The 16,009-nt window shown below is 37.7% G+C and overlaps 1 protein-coding gene across 1 annotated transcript in view; it reads left to right on the top strand.

Annotated features, from left to right (window-relative positions):
• Nucleotides 1-16,009, top strand: part of LOC754570 (dynein heavy chain domain-containing protein 1) — a 117,553-nt gene that overhangs the window by 44,556 nt on the left and 56,988 nt on the right. Inside the window, exons 38-49 of the mRNA XM_030973886.1 lie at nucleotides 2,160-2,270; nucleotides 2,808-2,982; nucleotides 5,877-6,079; nucleotides 7,096-7,233; nucleotides 7,767-7,914; nucleotides 8,794-9,092; nucleotides 9,639-9,815; nucleotides 11,002-11,184; nucleotides 11,899-12,205; nucleotides 12,820-12,985; nucleotides 13,869-14,119; nucleotides 15,352-15,502. Coding sequence (XP_030829746.1) covers nucleotides 2,160-2,270; nucleotides 2,808-2,982; nucleotides 5,877-6,079; nucleotides 7,096-7,233; nucleotides 7,767-7,914; nucleotides 8,794-9,092; nucleotides 9,639-9,815; nucleotides 11,002-11,184; nucleotides 11,899-12,205; nucleotides 12,820-12,985; nucleotides 13,869-14,119; nucleotides 15,352-15,502 — 2,309 coding nt within the window. The remainder of the gene's footprint in view (nucleotides 1-2,159; nucleotides 2,271-2,807; nucleotides 2,983-5,876; nucleotides 6,080-7,095; nucleotides 7,234-7,766; nucleotides 7,915-8,793; nucleotides 9,093-9,638; nucleotides 9,816-11,001; nucleotides 11,185-11,898; nucleotides 12,206-12,819; nucleotides 12,986-13,868; nucleotides 14,120-15,351; nucleotides 15,503-16,009) is intronic.

The following is a 16,009-nucleotide window of genomic DNA, read 5'->3' as shown; positions in this document are numbered from 1 at the left end:
TCCGCCAGCCTTTGTATTCTATTGTTTTTTAATGAGATCGCCGACCCAAGTTGGTGCAGCTATCTCCTCCTGAACCCTGCCCTCGGGGTACCCGTGCCCGGTGCCATCGTCCGCGGGAGAGTCTACTCTGTCGAATTGGCTATACTCCGCCCGAGGTCCTCCACCGTGTCGACGTCCAGGGCGAAAACAGACGCGATATGCATAATGCAGGATATGCGTGACGACAGAGATACCTCATGGATATTCAACATTGCATCCGTAGACACACGACCGATGACTATCCTACACAAAAATCGGTCGTAAAAAAACTTGAACCATATTCCATACCTTACCTGGCTTACCATGTCGCACGCAAGTACGCCAAAACACGTACATTTTCGCAGGTGCGAGATCGAGACGGAGCGTAGGGCTCGAGTTTTTGGCGGTCGATTTTGTTTTGGTAGAAGCTGAATCTAGACCATGAACCACTAAACATCGCGAAACTGCAATCAATTTCCATCACGAATTCACGATTGCTGCAATATTATAAAGTTTCCATAAATAGAGGTATGAAATTAAAGCCTATTTTGTGATGTTCTCGCCATGTTTACGTAATTTTGATAATCATTTCTTCAAAGTAAAGAAAATCAGACAAAATCACCGTAACTGACACGCATACAATACAGTGCATTGCCACTGTGTAGTGTGTGTGAGATGAGCTGAGTTGCAGTTAACTCCAGGAAGCTCCAATACCGGCAGCGCAGGCGTCCGACGCCTGCGGCGCCGGTGTTGAAGTTTCCTGGAGTTACGCTGCAGTTTATATGCAGCAGTGTGTGAGTTGAATTCGAGTCGAAGAGATTTGACACTTTGAAATTGTTATCTGTTGGTTTGCATCATTATTGCCGCGATTTCAATATAGTTTCGTGAATAGATTTACGAAACCTGAGCTTAGAATTAGTAAAAGTATTACTAGACTCCAATGTCTACGTTTTTAAAAGACTGTTTGATTTTCTTGTGAAAATTTTACTTTGAAAAATGATTATCGGAATTCATGGCCAGAAATAATGACTATCTAGGGTCTATTATGTTACAGTTCTTGCATCAAATCAATGCATGAAAACTAAGTTATTGAACTAGAAAAAGGGGTTTCTTTTTTAATAGGCAATTATGAAGCAGGAAGCCCGAAACATTAGCCTACTAAACAAATCTCAACAAACTGTAGGCTTATCCTTTGATGAATTAATGAAAAAGTAGCCCCAGAAAAAAGAGCCCCCGAAATGGAAAAAAGAGCCCCCGAAAGTTGAAAAAGTAGCCCCCGAAAATTTCCAAAAAATTTGAAATGGAGCCCCCGAAATGAAAAACTTAATTTTTTGCCTGTTCCAGTGGCTGAAAGAATAACTACCGGTACAGTTGGATTGTTTTTTTAATTTAATATAAGGCCAAATTAAAAAAAAAACATGCTTATAGCGTCCTGTTTTTTCAAAAAATGGGAAGGAGGAGGCCCTTTTTTTTTTCTTTCAAAATGGCCGCTCCGTACATTTTTCCTGACATTCGGGCTATTTTTCAAGATGGCGGCCGACAATTTTTTTTTTTTTTTTTTAAATCAGAAATACATTTTAGCAGTGCTTTTCATGTTTTTTTTCTTTCAAAAAAAAAAAAAAAAATAGGAGGCGGCCCCCAAAAAGGAAGTGGGCGGGGATGCTGTTTTTTTCTTTCATAAAAAAAAATTAAAAAAAAAAAAAAAAAAGAGGAGGCGGCCCCCAAAAAGGAAGCGGGCAGGGACGCTTAACATGTATATTTTTTAATGGCCTGAATGGCAAAGAAAGTTCTTGGTGGTTTTAATTTAGACAGTCTCTATACTATTTACACCCCCCGCCCCCCTCTAGAATCCCGCGGATTTCCGCGGGTCCTGCTAGTATATATATAATCAACATGTTTACTTGTTTTTTGTTTTTTTTATAAATGTAATGCTTCCTGGGAGAAATTTAAATAGTTTAAACATATTTGTGGCTTACACCCAGTAAATCGATCAATCGATCGTATTTACTGGGTGTAATCCACAAATATGTTTAAACTAATGTTTACTTGTGTTTTGAACACATACATCAATGTCAACAATATGTAAATGTACATTTTTCCCAATATATGTTATATGTACATATTTTGTATGTTTCTTGTAGATTCCTGAAACCAGTCCCAAGAGGAGGCACTCCCTAGCAACGCTTCACTCCTACCAAGTACGGGATGAAAGCCACACCCATCGACCAACAACATTTCCATCATCTCCAAATGTAAGTCTGATACTGATTAACAAGGATTTAAACTGTAATTTTTTCCCATTATCCCTTTCGTGGTTTCTAATTGTTTGAAGGCAGACAGAGAATCTATAAAACAAAAGAAGGAATATGTATCCTAGGGAGCATTAAGCAGAGAAGATGCACATTTGTTTGTAGTAAATACGAGAACATTTTTGAAAAATAATAATTTAGCTGTGGATTACAATCCATTGTGCACATATTTTTAGACTTACTGTATAGAAACTTCCAGAAGTTACGTTGACTAGAATTCATAAATGAGGTTTATTTTAATAAATGGTGTAATTTTCCTTAAACCTAGTTGTACAAAGTATAGTAAACAGGCTTTAAATGCAGAGACATATATAAACACACATTTTAGGCCATGATGAGGTCAACATTTTGGGTTATAAATTGGTTGATATTTGAACCTACACTGTACCCGGCCCAGCCCCCTAGCGCCCACCTAGACCTTTACATTTGAATGCCTCAATCATATTTTGTGATTATTTCAATACTCATCCACATCTACAGGAGAAGCATGGACCATCCGAGTTTGACGACGTGTTAGGAGACGAGGATGAAGGATGCGATGTGGGTCAGTTTGGGAAACGACGCCACTCCATCTCAAAAGCCCAGTGTACACGTGGAGACCACTATGACAGTGATGTCCCAACCGTCCCTCTCTTTGTAGAGATGCAGGGACCTGGTAAGTTTGTTTAATAAGCTTTGCAGACATGACGTTTTATGGAACAAATGATGAAAGAAAGAAAGATATAGGAATAGGATTGTGAGAGTTGAAAGTATCCCCCCCCCTCCCCGAAGAAGAACAAAAACCAAAATATTAAGAGGACACTCATAATTAAGTACTCATTTCAAGGTATTTTATCCCAGACTTAACTGACTATGTCAGAGAATTTAGCATGCCTCATGATTATTCAAAATTTATTGCCTTAATATCAATATGCCCTGGATCAGACCAAATATATATATAACAAAATGACACATTCTATGTAAACTTTCCTTATCATTTCAAGGTTCATTGTGATGCAAAGGGCATGAAAAGTCCTAACACATTGGAATTGCCTCCCAAATATTTGTGACTGGCTCCTGACATAGCAGTTTACCCAATGCAGTATTAATCAAATTTACTAATTGCAAATTATATTGCATATTGGATTAAAGTACTTACCAATACATTTTGACACAATTGAAGCCATTAAATGAGCATAAAAAAAAATATAAGAAACATTTCCATGCTTTGCTTGTATGTGTGTATTAACATAATTCTACCAGATTTAAAATTAAGGTTGTTTGTTGCTGAGATGTTCATGAACATGGCTGTAAAAAATAATATCATTAAATGTAAATCACAAAAAATGCATCATTATACTATAATTATACTATTATCTTTTCTAACCTTATTTTTACTCTACAGTTATGTATGGAGGTTGGTAACTGTAACATTTTAAACTCATTATGCATGGCCAATATTTAGGTAATGCATAGATTAAAGGTAATACAAAGTTTTGGGAAATTTTGAAGATTGGGTGGATAGTGAATCTTTACAATTTTGATATACTTGGATGCCCCTGTGGATGTATTATAAGCACTAGAAAAATTAAACCCTAAAACACTTCTGTTTTCGAGAAAAATTGAATATAAAAATTTACCGGTGCTCCCGGTAAATTTTGATAAATTTCAAATAGCGCCTACGGCCGTACAATCGTAGCTGCGACCATGAAAATTTCAGAATATGTAGTTGTGATATATAATTTCCAAACAGGAATAGCTAATCAGTCGATTTTAGTCAAGAAACATTGTTTCATAGCTAAATTGATATCTTGTCCTTGAGAGGGAGCTATACAACATAAAGAGTTTATTATTTATAATTTCATAACTTTAGACTCGATTTCGACCGGGACAACGATCAATGAATATTGTAGGAATGCATATGCTTCCAATATGTTAATTTGAACCAAATTCATGACCCCATACCAAAACTTTGTAATACCTTTAATGTGCCTCACTCATTTTGCCAATAAGTCAAGAATAATGTCACACAGACAATTTAATACTTCATGTATAATTCATTCATCCATCGTAGCATAGCTACAGTATACAGTCAAACCTGCTTTAGCGACCATCTGTCTATTATTTTTTTTATTCCCCTGTACTAAAGGAACCTGTACATAAAAACAACCTGCCTATAAAAACCACTTTCATATTTCCCTTGAGTGGTCATTGTAAACAGGCTTCGTTGTAGTATCATAGTTGTCTGCATTGTATGCTTAGGTTAAATAGTAGAAGATACACTTGGTCATACACCTTGGTCATACACCTTGGTCAAGCCAATTGCTGCTTGTAAATAATTCTTGTCTGAGAATATGAGCTTAGCTTTGGATTTGAGTGCTAGTTATCTTCAAATTGGACTTTAATTGACCCTGATATTCAAGAAATGTTGTTAAACTGAAGAGAAATATCACTGCATTTATAGCAAAACATACAGTGCTTTTCTTTCCCTGCTACATGTATGTGTAGAGTAGCTGCCATAACTCTCATTTTCATATACATGTATCTGTATACAGTGTGCACTGTAAATTTTGTAATTTGCTCTAGATATAATGCAATTCAGCTTTGTCATCACTGTCTCTGCTCCCATGTCCATTGTTCTTTCATATTTCTCTTTATATTTAATCTTGTATTAGGAATACTTTATTTAGATAGATGTAGATGCATATATAACCAATATAGCTTCAATCCATTTGCTAGTAGCATCGCATTCTCCCATAAATCTTTTCCAGTATTATGACCCGTTCAAAGTAGATTAATTAACTCGCTTTATGATTATCTAGTTTGGAAAGTGTATAGAGACATTACCGTACCATTCACTATGAAAACATAATTTTGACATTATTTGTAGTAGTATTATGATTATTAGTGCTGCCTTTCTCATTAGGGGTAGTTGTGTGTGTTGTAGATGTGGATCAAACTTGTTGTGATTTTGATTTTAGAGTCACAGCGGTAGAAATTTCATATATACATGTATTACCATCATACATTAATTTATTCATTTCATTTAGTTTTATTGATGAAACAAAACAAGTTTGTAGAATAACTCTAATCAATCCCCATACTTTGTTATGAAATTTGAAAATAAGGAACAAGTTTTTTTTATTCTAATCACATACACGTGAAATTGCAGTTATTCATTTGTGTCAAATTGTTAGTGTGATAGAGTAATTGAGAGGAACTTTAGAAGGCATAGAGGGTAGGGGTTAGGGGTGTGTTTTTGCTACAAAAAAGTAAAGAGAATCCTAAAATCATCATTTTGTAGGTCTTGCAATGCTTGTTCAAATTTGTTTCCCTAAGGTTTGTTTGTTTGATTGATTTTTCAAAAAGATACAAATTCAAATTCAAAGTACAAAAATTTGAACAATAACAAATACAATGAATAAGGTCACCGCGATGATACCTACGTAAGTGTGAGCATATATTTTAAAGGAAAGAGTTAATTGAAAAGTGAAGTTGTGGAAGAAGTAGAAGAAAGATGATTGATTAACAAAAATCTGCATCATAACACGATTGCTTTGACATTCACAGCGATGATCAGGCGCCCAGCTTCTCGGGACAGTCTTATGGACTCTCTAGAGTTCAGTCCCCTGCAGCAATGGAGCTACAAACCCGAGCACTGTGGCTATGTCAACTTTGACTCCAGGATGGTCCTAGGCAACGTCAACTACAACTGCTTCATGACGGTCAACGCAGGAGATGCCCTTGCGAATCCAATCCCTGATAGCCTTAAGGTATATGTCTAGCTGTATTTGATTTGATTTGATTTGTTTATTTCTGTTTGATTTTCTTTTTGTTTTACAGTTTTACAAATATATAACGAACAAATCATTGTAAATTGTATATATGATAAAAAAAGTATATGTACATGTAGAATAAAGTAAGGCTGGCTGTAACTAATAAAAACATCAAACAGGAGGGTTGACAAAGTAAGCAAATCAAGCTTGATAGCATGACTCCCCTCAATGGATACATACATGTTATAATACAAATATGGAAGAAAAAATATTGGTAAAAGGGGAAAAAGAGAGATAAAAAAAAGAAGAAAAGAGAAATAGGGGGTGTACATCATGATTCACAGATGTATGTGGTAGTAGGTTTTCAATTTGATATATGAATATAAAAAAGAAGACGCACATTTGAATATTATATAATTAGTGGGTAATTCGACATGGCCGGGTGATAGCGGATGTATAAGATGGTTCTAGCTGATGTTAACTGTAACTGCTTGATAACAATCAACACAGAGATGCCCTTGCACATCCTATCCCTGAATCACTAAAGGTACATGAACATAAAGTAACATACTCACGTATAGCAGTATTTATTAGTAGGTAATTCCACAATAGACCATTTTCGTAATGTACCCAAATCTCATGCATACGTCTTTGTTAAGTGCCTCGATACAAATTATCTCATTCATCTGTTACACTTAATTGTATTTCAATAGTCAGAATACGAACTACATACATTAGTTGTTGCTAGGTAGGACAAATAATTATTACAGGTTGCCCTTCCTACCAACACGTAATGTATGCAATGAAATAATACGGATTTGAAAACAATAAGCTAGTTATCATAGCAGGCAATAGGTGGAAGTCTCTTAATTTCAACTGTTGTTGTTACTCTAAATGAACTATTAGTATTCACCATGACCTTTCACTCATGAACTCTAAATGACCCATTGCCTTGTAAACCTTCATGAAGTTATACTTTACACCATGCTTTCCTCTGTGACCTTTAACCTTAGAACTCTATGCGACCTGTTGCCATGGTAGTGCCTGACCTGAGCATCATCCTAGAGACCGTTTTGATCTATAATGGATTCCTAGAAGCACCCATGCTAGCTGCCAAGCTGTGTCAGCTCTGCAAGATGATCAAAAACGGGGTAAAGTGATTTGAAATAATACAAAAATATATGTATATTGTGCACAGATAGAAAAAAGTAGTCTAAGAATCATTTGCTATGTATTTTTTTAGTGTCTTTGTTTCTTTATTGTGCAAGTCACTTGAACAAAATTTAAATAGGAAGGTCAAGGGTAAGAGGGTAAGTGAAAACAAGGATCATCACAATTATGAAATCTTGATGTTGCGGTTACATTTATATGCCACATCCTTAAAATTGATGTGTGTATTTTATTTTTAAAATGACTGATCTAAGTTTTGAGCTTTGATCATTGACACATTTTTTTGGAAAAATTGATTATTGGCTGGAGAACTCACAGAAGTGAATGAATGTCATATGCATCCCGGATGTGCTCCATGAAGTGAGATGATTTTGGATGTAAAAATGCAGAATTCAACGTGTGTCATACAAATGAAAATTGGGTAAGTATTTCATAAAGTGAGGTTATAATTCATGCACAAAGATGCCGAACATTGCATTTACATGATTACTTTATCTCTCCAACCATCGCTTAGTTCCCTGAAGAATCTGATTACCACTTCAGTGTTGGAACCCTGAAAGGCATCATCCACCTAGCAACCTCCAGGCTGTACTCCAAGAGGAGACGTTATCAGCTATCAGCTAGGAGCAGTGTCAATGAGATGTCTAGACAAGCCAGTGAAGGTATGTACAGTCAAACCTGCTTTAGTGACCACCTGTATAGAAAGACCACCTGTCTACAAAGACCACATTTTGTGTTTCCCTTGAAAATGGTTTCTCATTGAAATATGTACTATAAAGACCACTTTTCTTGTCTCCCTTAGGTGAACTTTATAGACATGTGTGTGTGTGGGTAATTGGGTTTTTACAGTGTATCAATCAGATATGATTATTTACGTCTGGGGACTGACCTTTAACGTCACCATCCAAAAGAAGTGACTCAGTTTTGAACCAGAGTCGCCTGAGTCAGTTTGTAGGCGAAGACAGAGAGCTGACCAAGTGAATTTGCCGCTACACCAACTCACATCTCCCTTTACAACCAAGATGATCTTTTATAGGAGGTGGAGGGGGGGGGGGGGTATTCGTCTACTTTTAGCCTGTTGACTACTGAATTCTCTCATTCCCAATGAGCTTGCTTTTCTCCTCCATTTTTAATGTTAAGGCTACTAGTATTTATTGAAATAAACATGTATGATAAAGGAATTGTAGATTTAGACAAATGAAGGATGTGATGCAAAATTTTTAGCTCAGGATTTCTGTTTTGTTCATTGGAGTCCTTTTTTATTTATCTTATTTTAGGGGAAAAGTAGATTTCTTAGAGGTAAATTCAATTCATTTAGTTTTTAGAAAAGAATAATAAAAGAATAGTAATGCTCGAATGGGCTTTTGCAAGTTAAGTTTTTCCCCAGGGAGTGGAGATATGCATACATTTTGTGTGGGTAAGCCTGAATCCGATGACCGGGGTAATAATATATGTATGTAAAGCGCTTTGAGAGGGCCTGCGGTCCTAAAAAGCGCTATATAAGAACGAACTATTATTATTAAAACTCTTGTTTGTATCAGTTGAAATCTTGGAGCCTGGTAAGGGAGATGACAGTGACTTCATCTCTGGTCTGGAGCAGGACGACCTCCATCGGGAGGAGTGTGCCCTGGTCTTTGCCCTCCAGCTGTTCCTGACCCCACGCACCCGTTCCCTGGACCACGCCACCACCCTCAGGAACACCCTGCGTAGCCTCTTCCCCTGGGGGATGGGCAGGCTAGGGAGGGGGTTGGGGGCGGAGCACGACCCGGTCCTGGTGGATGCCATTCAGAGCCAGTTTGTGGCCGACAGCCTACAGGCGACGCCTCTCCATGTATCCAAGGTATGTCATTGGTTTCACGTGTATGAGTAGAACACCTGTAAGAAATATTGTTCAAAATCATGAATGATGGCTGGTGTCTGCAACAGTAAACTTTTGTTTTTAAAATGCAAAATTTTATGAAGCACTTCATGGGGTGTTTCACAATGATCCTAGGTTAAACTTATCTCCAAGTTGAACTTAACAGTTATGGAAAGCTGTTAGCATCATTGAAAATATTTTGTAAAAGTTATTTCAAAATACATAAAATGTTGATTAAAATCATTCATAATTTCTATTATCAAGGAGATTTCGTGTTCTTGATGTGGAATTTATGAAAAGTTTAAAATACTTCAGTTATTGCTTTTGGAAATATTTAATTTTAAGGCTAAAAATGGCTCTCCATAATTTTTAAGTCCAACTTAGAGTTAAGTTTGACTTAGGATCTTTGTGAAACACCCCCCAGGCATTTCAAGGTATGAAACTTTTCTTGACCAATCTTGAATTTGCACACAAAACTTTTGATTTTAAATTGTGCGATAACATGTTCTTTTATTTCCCATTCACTAGGTTCTAGAGCTCTATGAGTCCCTGCGGTGCAAGTCGGGTGTGGTCCTGGTAGGCTTGGCAGGGAGTGGCAAGACGGTGTGCTACCAGACCCTCTGTAGGGTTCTCAACAGTCTTCAAGCTAACCCCCCTACTCCCGATGGGGGACCCACTGCCCCCATGCATGGCCCCAAAGTACAGGTAAGTGTTGAGGGGACTTGTAACAACATGTGTCCAATGATGTATCTTAACCCAAGGTGTTGCATTACATTTTTCTTTCAAGAAAATGGAAAGTTATGAGATTTTAGTCCATAACGAAATGATGGATGCTCGCAAGGGGAATAAGGGGGTAGCCAAAATTTGCTTTATTGCCCATAATTAAAATTTTAAAAAGCTTGTGCAATTTAAATTTCATTTTCCTCAAACCATAGCTCATCCGTTTCTCTCATATCTGGCTAGTATTAGATGCAAGGTGGACTTCAAATTTATACAAAGCAACCTTATCAAAAACAAGGATGCATGAACATGATTGTACATAAAGATATAGCTGTAGTTATCTGGTGCAACATGATAAAAATCCTGCGGGGTGTATACAGGGGTAATACCAATCTCTACTTACCATAAATTCCAGTATAGTCGGTATGGCATATCTTGTCTTCACTTCTTGCAACCAAAGAAGCCTGCCAGGCAATAAGGTAAATGTAATGAGATACACTTTTTAAAGTGACTCAGTAACGAATTGCCTCAGATTCTGAAACAAAATCCTGGATTTAGCTCATGCTGCAATCAACCGGTGTGTTGGCTCAGTCAGTAGATTACAACCGGGAGGTCGTGGGTTCGAACCCTGGCCGCGTCATACCAAAAGACGTTAAAAGATGGGAGTTGTTGCTACCTTGTTTGGCGTTCAACAATAAGGGATAGAGCAACGTCGATCTGGCGCTGCTCAGTGGCTGCCAGGCTCACGATCAATTGGGCAAAAAGAATTTCTGTTTCGGTTTAATAAAATTTGGAGTGGACTATTAGGCTATTATTGTTATTATTATTATTATTATTATTATTATTATAATTATAAACCTTTAGGTCAGTTAGGAATCCCATGACTTATACAAGCTGATCCCCTGTCTGCTAATCAAGATAATTTTGATTAGAAATCAAAATTTCAAAAAACTTTTTCCTAATGGTTTTTATAAAACTACAGTTTATTGGGAAAACGAGTGTGGTAAATCTGGTCACTCAAAGATTTTTACTTTTAAGGCACTTCATGATCATTTTGAAGCGCAATTTTTTTAGGGCTTCAATATTACACCATATTTCATACACTGATAAGAGGTAGGACCATGCATTTCAGATTTAACATTGTTAAACGATGCCTTTAATCCATGTGCAGGGCTTGGAGGGGATTCCCCGCCATCAGCTCTCCCAGCCGATGGAGCGGTTACGACGTGCAGCAGAGGTGGTGTCTTTCATTACCATGCACTGGATGGACACCGCATCCCGTGGAGCAGAGAAACCATCCTACCCAAGAGTGGATTCCTCCGTTATCTACCCAGCTACTCTCTCCATGAAAGAGGTTGGTTCATTGCAGTTTTGTTTCAAAACCGAAGATTCACGGTAGATGTATGGAAAATTAATTGTCAGCTGTGCAATATATCACTCAAACACAAAGTTTTGAGGAAAAAAAACACACAAAACCTTTGGATAGATCAGTCAGTTTTTCAATCAAATCTAGCTTTGTTATCAAAGTCACTAACAAACGCAGCCAATATGTAGCCCTTGAGCAGACACCCATGAACAACTGGGCCCTATGTACTTTAAGATATGAGTTGCAATTAGTTTAAATTTGCTATTGATTTTAATCAATCGCAGCTCTTTATAAGATAGGGGTCCTGGATGGAGAGTGGTAAATGCAGATAAATGTCTTGCCATAGGTGCTGAGCTGGGATCGGAACCCTCAATCTTTTGATTTAAAGTCAAGTGAATGAACCACCATATCACAATTAACATCTCTGCCCAATAATACAACATGATATCATGGGCATTTCCCTCTATTGCTCCTCGCCTGTGGAATTCCCTCCCATCATTTCTTCGCAAAATTCACAACCTGGACCACTTCAGAGCTTCGCTCAAGACTCACATCCTCCTTCAGACATTTAAATGCTAGCTTTATTGGAGGAGCTCGTGCCTTTGAATGTTTTTTAAAACAGACATACACTGTATGGCGCCATACACATGCTGTGAATCATCATCATCATCATCATTATCATGAATTTGATTTGCCTTGCAGTTGATTGGTGAGTTTGACCCAACCAGGCACCGTTGGAGGGATGGCCTGGTCACCTCCCTTATCCATGACTCCGGTCAGTCCATGCAGACCGCCGAGGAAATGCAGAAAGAACTCCAGGAGAACAAGAAGAAGAACGCCAAGGGAATGCTCAACCCTCCAACGATCATCCAGAAATGGGTCGTCATGGACGGGGTGATAGACCCCAGGTGGGCGGAGACGCTGGCCGGTCTGATTGGGACAGGGCGTGGCATGGCCAGTGGCAGAGGAAGGACCATGTTGTCCAGTGGTGAAAGGCTTCCTATGCCCGGTAAGTTACATTGCATTTTCTCATGTTTTCCTCATTTTACATTAACCCACTTTCTTATTGTTGAAAATGTTTTAATCATCTTGATAATACTGTTTCTAATACCTGTATTTTACCTAAAATTCTATTAACCTATGTTGAATTTTAAGAAGAAAGATGAGCATTTCGTTATCCAAACATCGTAAACAGTATGGGCAGACAGGGGCCTTATTGTTAATAAAATAGGACCAAGAATATTTTTCGATCCAGTTTTTTTGAATATTTATTTGTATGTGCGATGGAAATCGTAACCATATCCTCTTGAGACATTTTCAGATTTAAAAATGTGCTGTATCAGCAGACTCTCACTAAGAGATCAGTTTGGTAATTCAATCAATTCACTGGCTCTTTAATTCATAATTGGACAATGCATTCCATCGTAGATTATAAATATCACCAACACTGATGTCTTTCTTTTCAGACTGTACTTCACTGATATTTGAAACTAGCACAGTGACCAATGCATCTCCAGCCACTATGGCCAGGTGTGCGGTCATCCACTTTGGCTCCAATGTAGTCAGCTGGTCAACTATATTGTAGAATATAAATATCACCAACAATGATGCCTTTCTTTTCAGACTGTACTTCACTGATATTTGAGACCAGCACAGTGACCAATGCGTCTCCAGCCACTATGGCCAGGTGTGCGGTCATCCACTTTGGCCCGAATGTGGTCAGCTGGAAGTCCCTGGTCGAATCCTGGTTTTCAGGGGCTCAATCCTTCTGGGAGATCAGCAACAACAGGTATACAGAGCTAGGGGTGTTTCACAAAGATTTAAAGTCGATCCTAACTCTAAGTTGGACTTCAAAATTTTGCAGAGCCATTTGTAGCGCCATTTGTAGCCTTAAAATAAGATATGTTCAAAAGCGAAAAATCAAGTATTTTAGATTTTTTATAAATTTCAAATCAAGAACATGAAATCTCCTTGATGATAGAAAATATAAATGATTTGACTCAAAATTTATGCCATTTAAAATACCTTTTACAAAATGTTTTCAAGGATGCTAATGGCTTTCCATAATTGTTAAGTCCAACTTAGAGATAGTTCGACTTTGAATCTTTGTGAAACACCCCGTCTGGTGTTTGAAACAGTACTAAAGGAGAGGTCACTTATGATATGTTGACAAAATAAACAGATCACTTACAGTTATAGCGCTTATGTCCTTTGGCAAGGCATTGATCTACATTTGACACCTTATACCCTGGAGAGAAATGGGGTCCTGTTAAGAGTGATGAAAGCCTTTGTGTTAGTAATTGCCATATGCCCTCACGGTGGCTGGTGCACAATGTGTGTGAATGAATCTGATGACTAGGGTAATAATAGCTGTAAATCACCTTGAGACAGTACTTCATATTAAGCGTTATATAAATCCAGATTATAATTATTATTACAGTTTACTTATCCACTGAAGTTTGTTTTATTCATGGTCAAACACAAATTTGTAACTCTACAGTTTTTTTTTTATAGCAGCTCTTAGTTTGTTTTATATTGAAAATAATTAAAAATATTATATATAAGACATGTCCAATAACATTTCTAGGGCAGAAAAATAAGAAGAAAATTCTTTGTACACCTGTATGTCTTCTAGTTTCAGCCCTCAAATTTCTTTTTGTTATAATGTTCAGTTTGCAGCTTCTGCAAAACCTGATAGATGACACCTTCGCCCGTACCCTAGACTTCCTCTCTAACACCCACTGTGTCCCCGCCCTGGAGTCGGACCTCCCTAGGGCGGGAGAGTCGGGCCAGCGCACCGGGGACGGGATCAGAGAGGTGGGGTCGTTCCTACGCATTCTGACTGCCATGTGTGATCATCACCTTGTTCGGGAGAGAGGCGATGGGAATGGGGCTTCTGCAGCTCCCAGTGACAACAAACTGGGTAAGATTTGTGGACCTGCTGGGGGGTGTTTCACAAAGATCGTAAGTTGAAATTTTTTCTAAGTTGGACTTCATTATTATGGTAAGCTGTTAGCATCTATGAAAATATTTTGTAAAAGATATTTTAAAAGGCATAAAATATTGATTCAAATCATTCATATTTTCTATTATCAGGGAGATCTCATGTTGTGGAATTTATAAAAAGTCTAAAATACTTGGATCTTCGCTTTTGAATATATTTTATTTTGATGCTACAAATGGCTCTCCATATATTTTAAGTCCAACTTAGAGTTAAGTTTGACCTCAGAAACACCCCCAGGAGGGGGAGGATGTTGGAGCAGGTCCCTGTCTTATAAAGAGTTGCGATTGATTTGGATCAATCGCAATTCCTCCAATCAATTGCAAGTTGGCATAGGGTTATGTTCATAGTATGTTCATAATTGTGACTGATATCAATTGCAAATACGTTGCAATTAATATCAAACTCTTTATAACATAGGGCCCATGTACTCATTTGGATGTCAAGTAAGTAGAGTTGTTATGCCTAACGATGTATAGCAATATGTACTTTATTTTTTAGCAGAAGAAAAGAAAAGGTGAAAGACATTAGGTGGAAAGGGTTGGTGCAAAAACAATTCAGAGATGAGAGAAGAGCGAAGAGATCTTTGGAATGATAATAAGAATTACAAAGAAAGAATAATATGACATGTTAAACACAGAAGAAAAGAGGAGGATTAAGGATTTTGATAGGAAGAGAACAATGATAGTTGTGCTGAGAGTAGAGGCGCTATATTGTCTAGTGAGAGCCAGAAGGACGTTACTACACTTCTAAGTAAAACGTAAATAAGTTGGACCATTTCTGACTGTACGCAGGCAATATGGATGTGATGTAAAATGAGTTGCACATAAGTCATATGTCTTACATGGTATTTTCGAGTACAGAATCACAATACACCCCTTCACGGTTAAGGCATCCATTTTAAATTAAGAGTAAACTTTGCGCCATCAATGTTTTCAGATGCGCATATGTATTGTTGCGTCACTGCCTGCGCTGCGTGCTCACATCATTTCAACATGGCGCCATTTTAAATTACGAGTAAACATGAGTTTACTCGTAATTTAAAACGGTGGCCAAGTTGTCGCATGCGCACTCTTGTAATGGTGTAAAGGTGTTTTACAATGTACTTTACACAAGAGGATGACCTATGATGACGTCATTTCATGTTTTTACAGATGACCGAAGGACCCCCCACCCCACTCCCACACCCACCCCATCCATGAGTGTGTGCAGCATGTCGAGACATACAGCCAACAAGACCACCATACTCACATCCATGTTCACGTTTGCCTATGTCTGGGGATTCGGTGGCCATCTGCATGATAGGTAAGACAAGCCGCAGGCTATGTTAAAGACCTGCCATTTTGAGGTGGAATATTGAATCAAATTTGAGTGCCCCCTAGATTTCATAAATTATTAATTTTGTAATTGTGAGGTTCAAATGTAACATGAATAAATATGCTGTACATGACTGTATGAGTATCATCATCACCCCTACACAGTAAGAAATACCAGATGTGTACAGTTACTCTTTTACCTCTTGAAAAGGAAATTGTAGTTTAAAAAACCAAAGTTGTGCAAAGTAAGGAACTACATGTAGCAGAAGTTTCCCTGTAACTTCTTTGCTGACCATGATGTAGAGCACTTAACGCCCATCATTCTTTATTTGTTAACCCTTGGAATGATTTGTTAATATTCTAAAGGAATGATTTAATGTCTTCATAGACATAGAAACTTTTTGTTTTTTGTAATTAGTCCTCCTGAATGATTGCCATCACCTTCTTTCCCCCCAAAACAAAAGGATGAATGAAGTTCTCTTATCCATGTTGTATG

This window comes from Strongylocentrotus purpuratus, unplaced genomic scaffold, assembly GCF_000002235.5.
Source record: "Strongylocentrotus purpuratus isolate Spur 01 unplaced genomic scaffold, Spur_5.0 spur5_contig_866, whole genome shotgun sequence".
Classification (NCBI taxonomy): Eukaryota; Metazoa; Echinodermata; class Echinoidea; order Camarodonta; family Strongylocentrotidae; genus Strongylocentrotus; species Strongylocentrotus purpuratus.
This window is presented reverse-complemented; position numbering and strand designations above follow the sequence as displayed.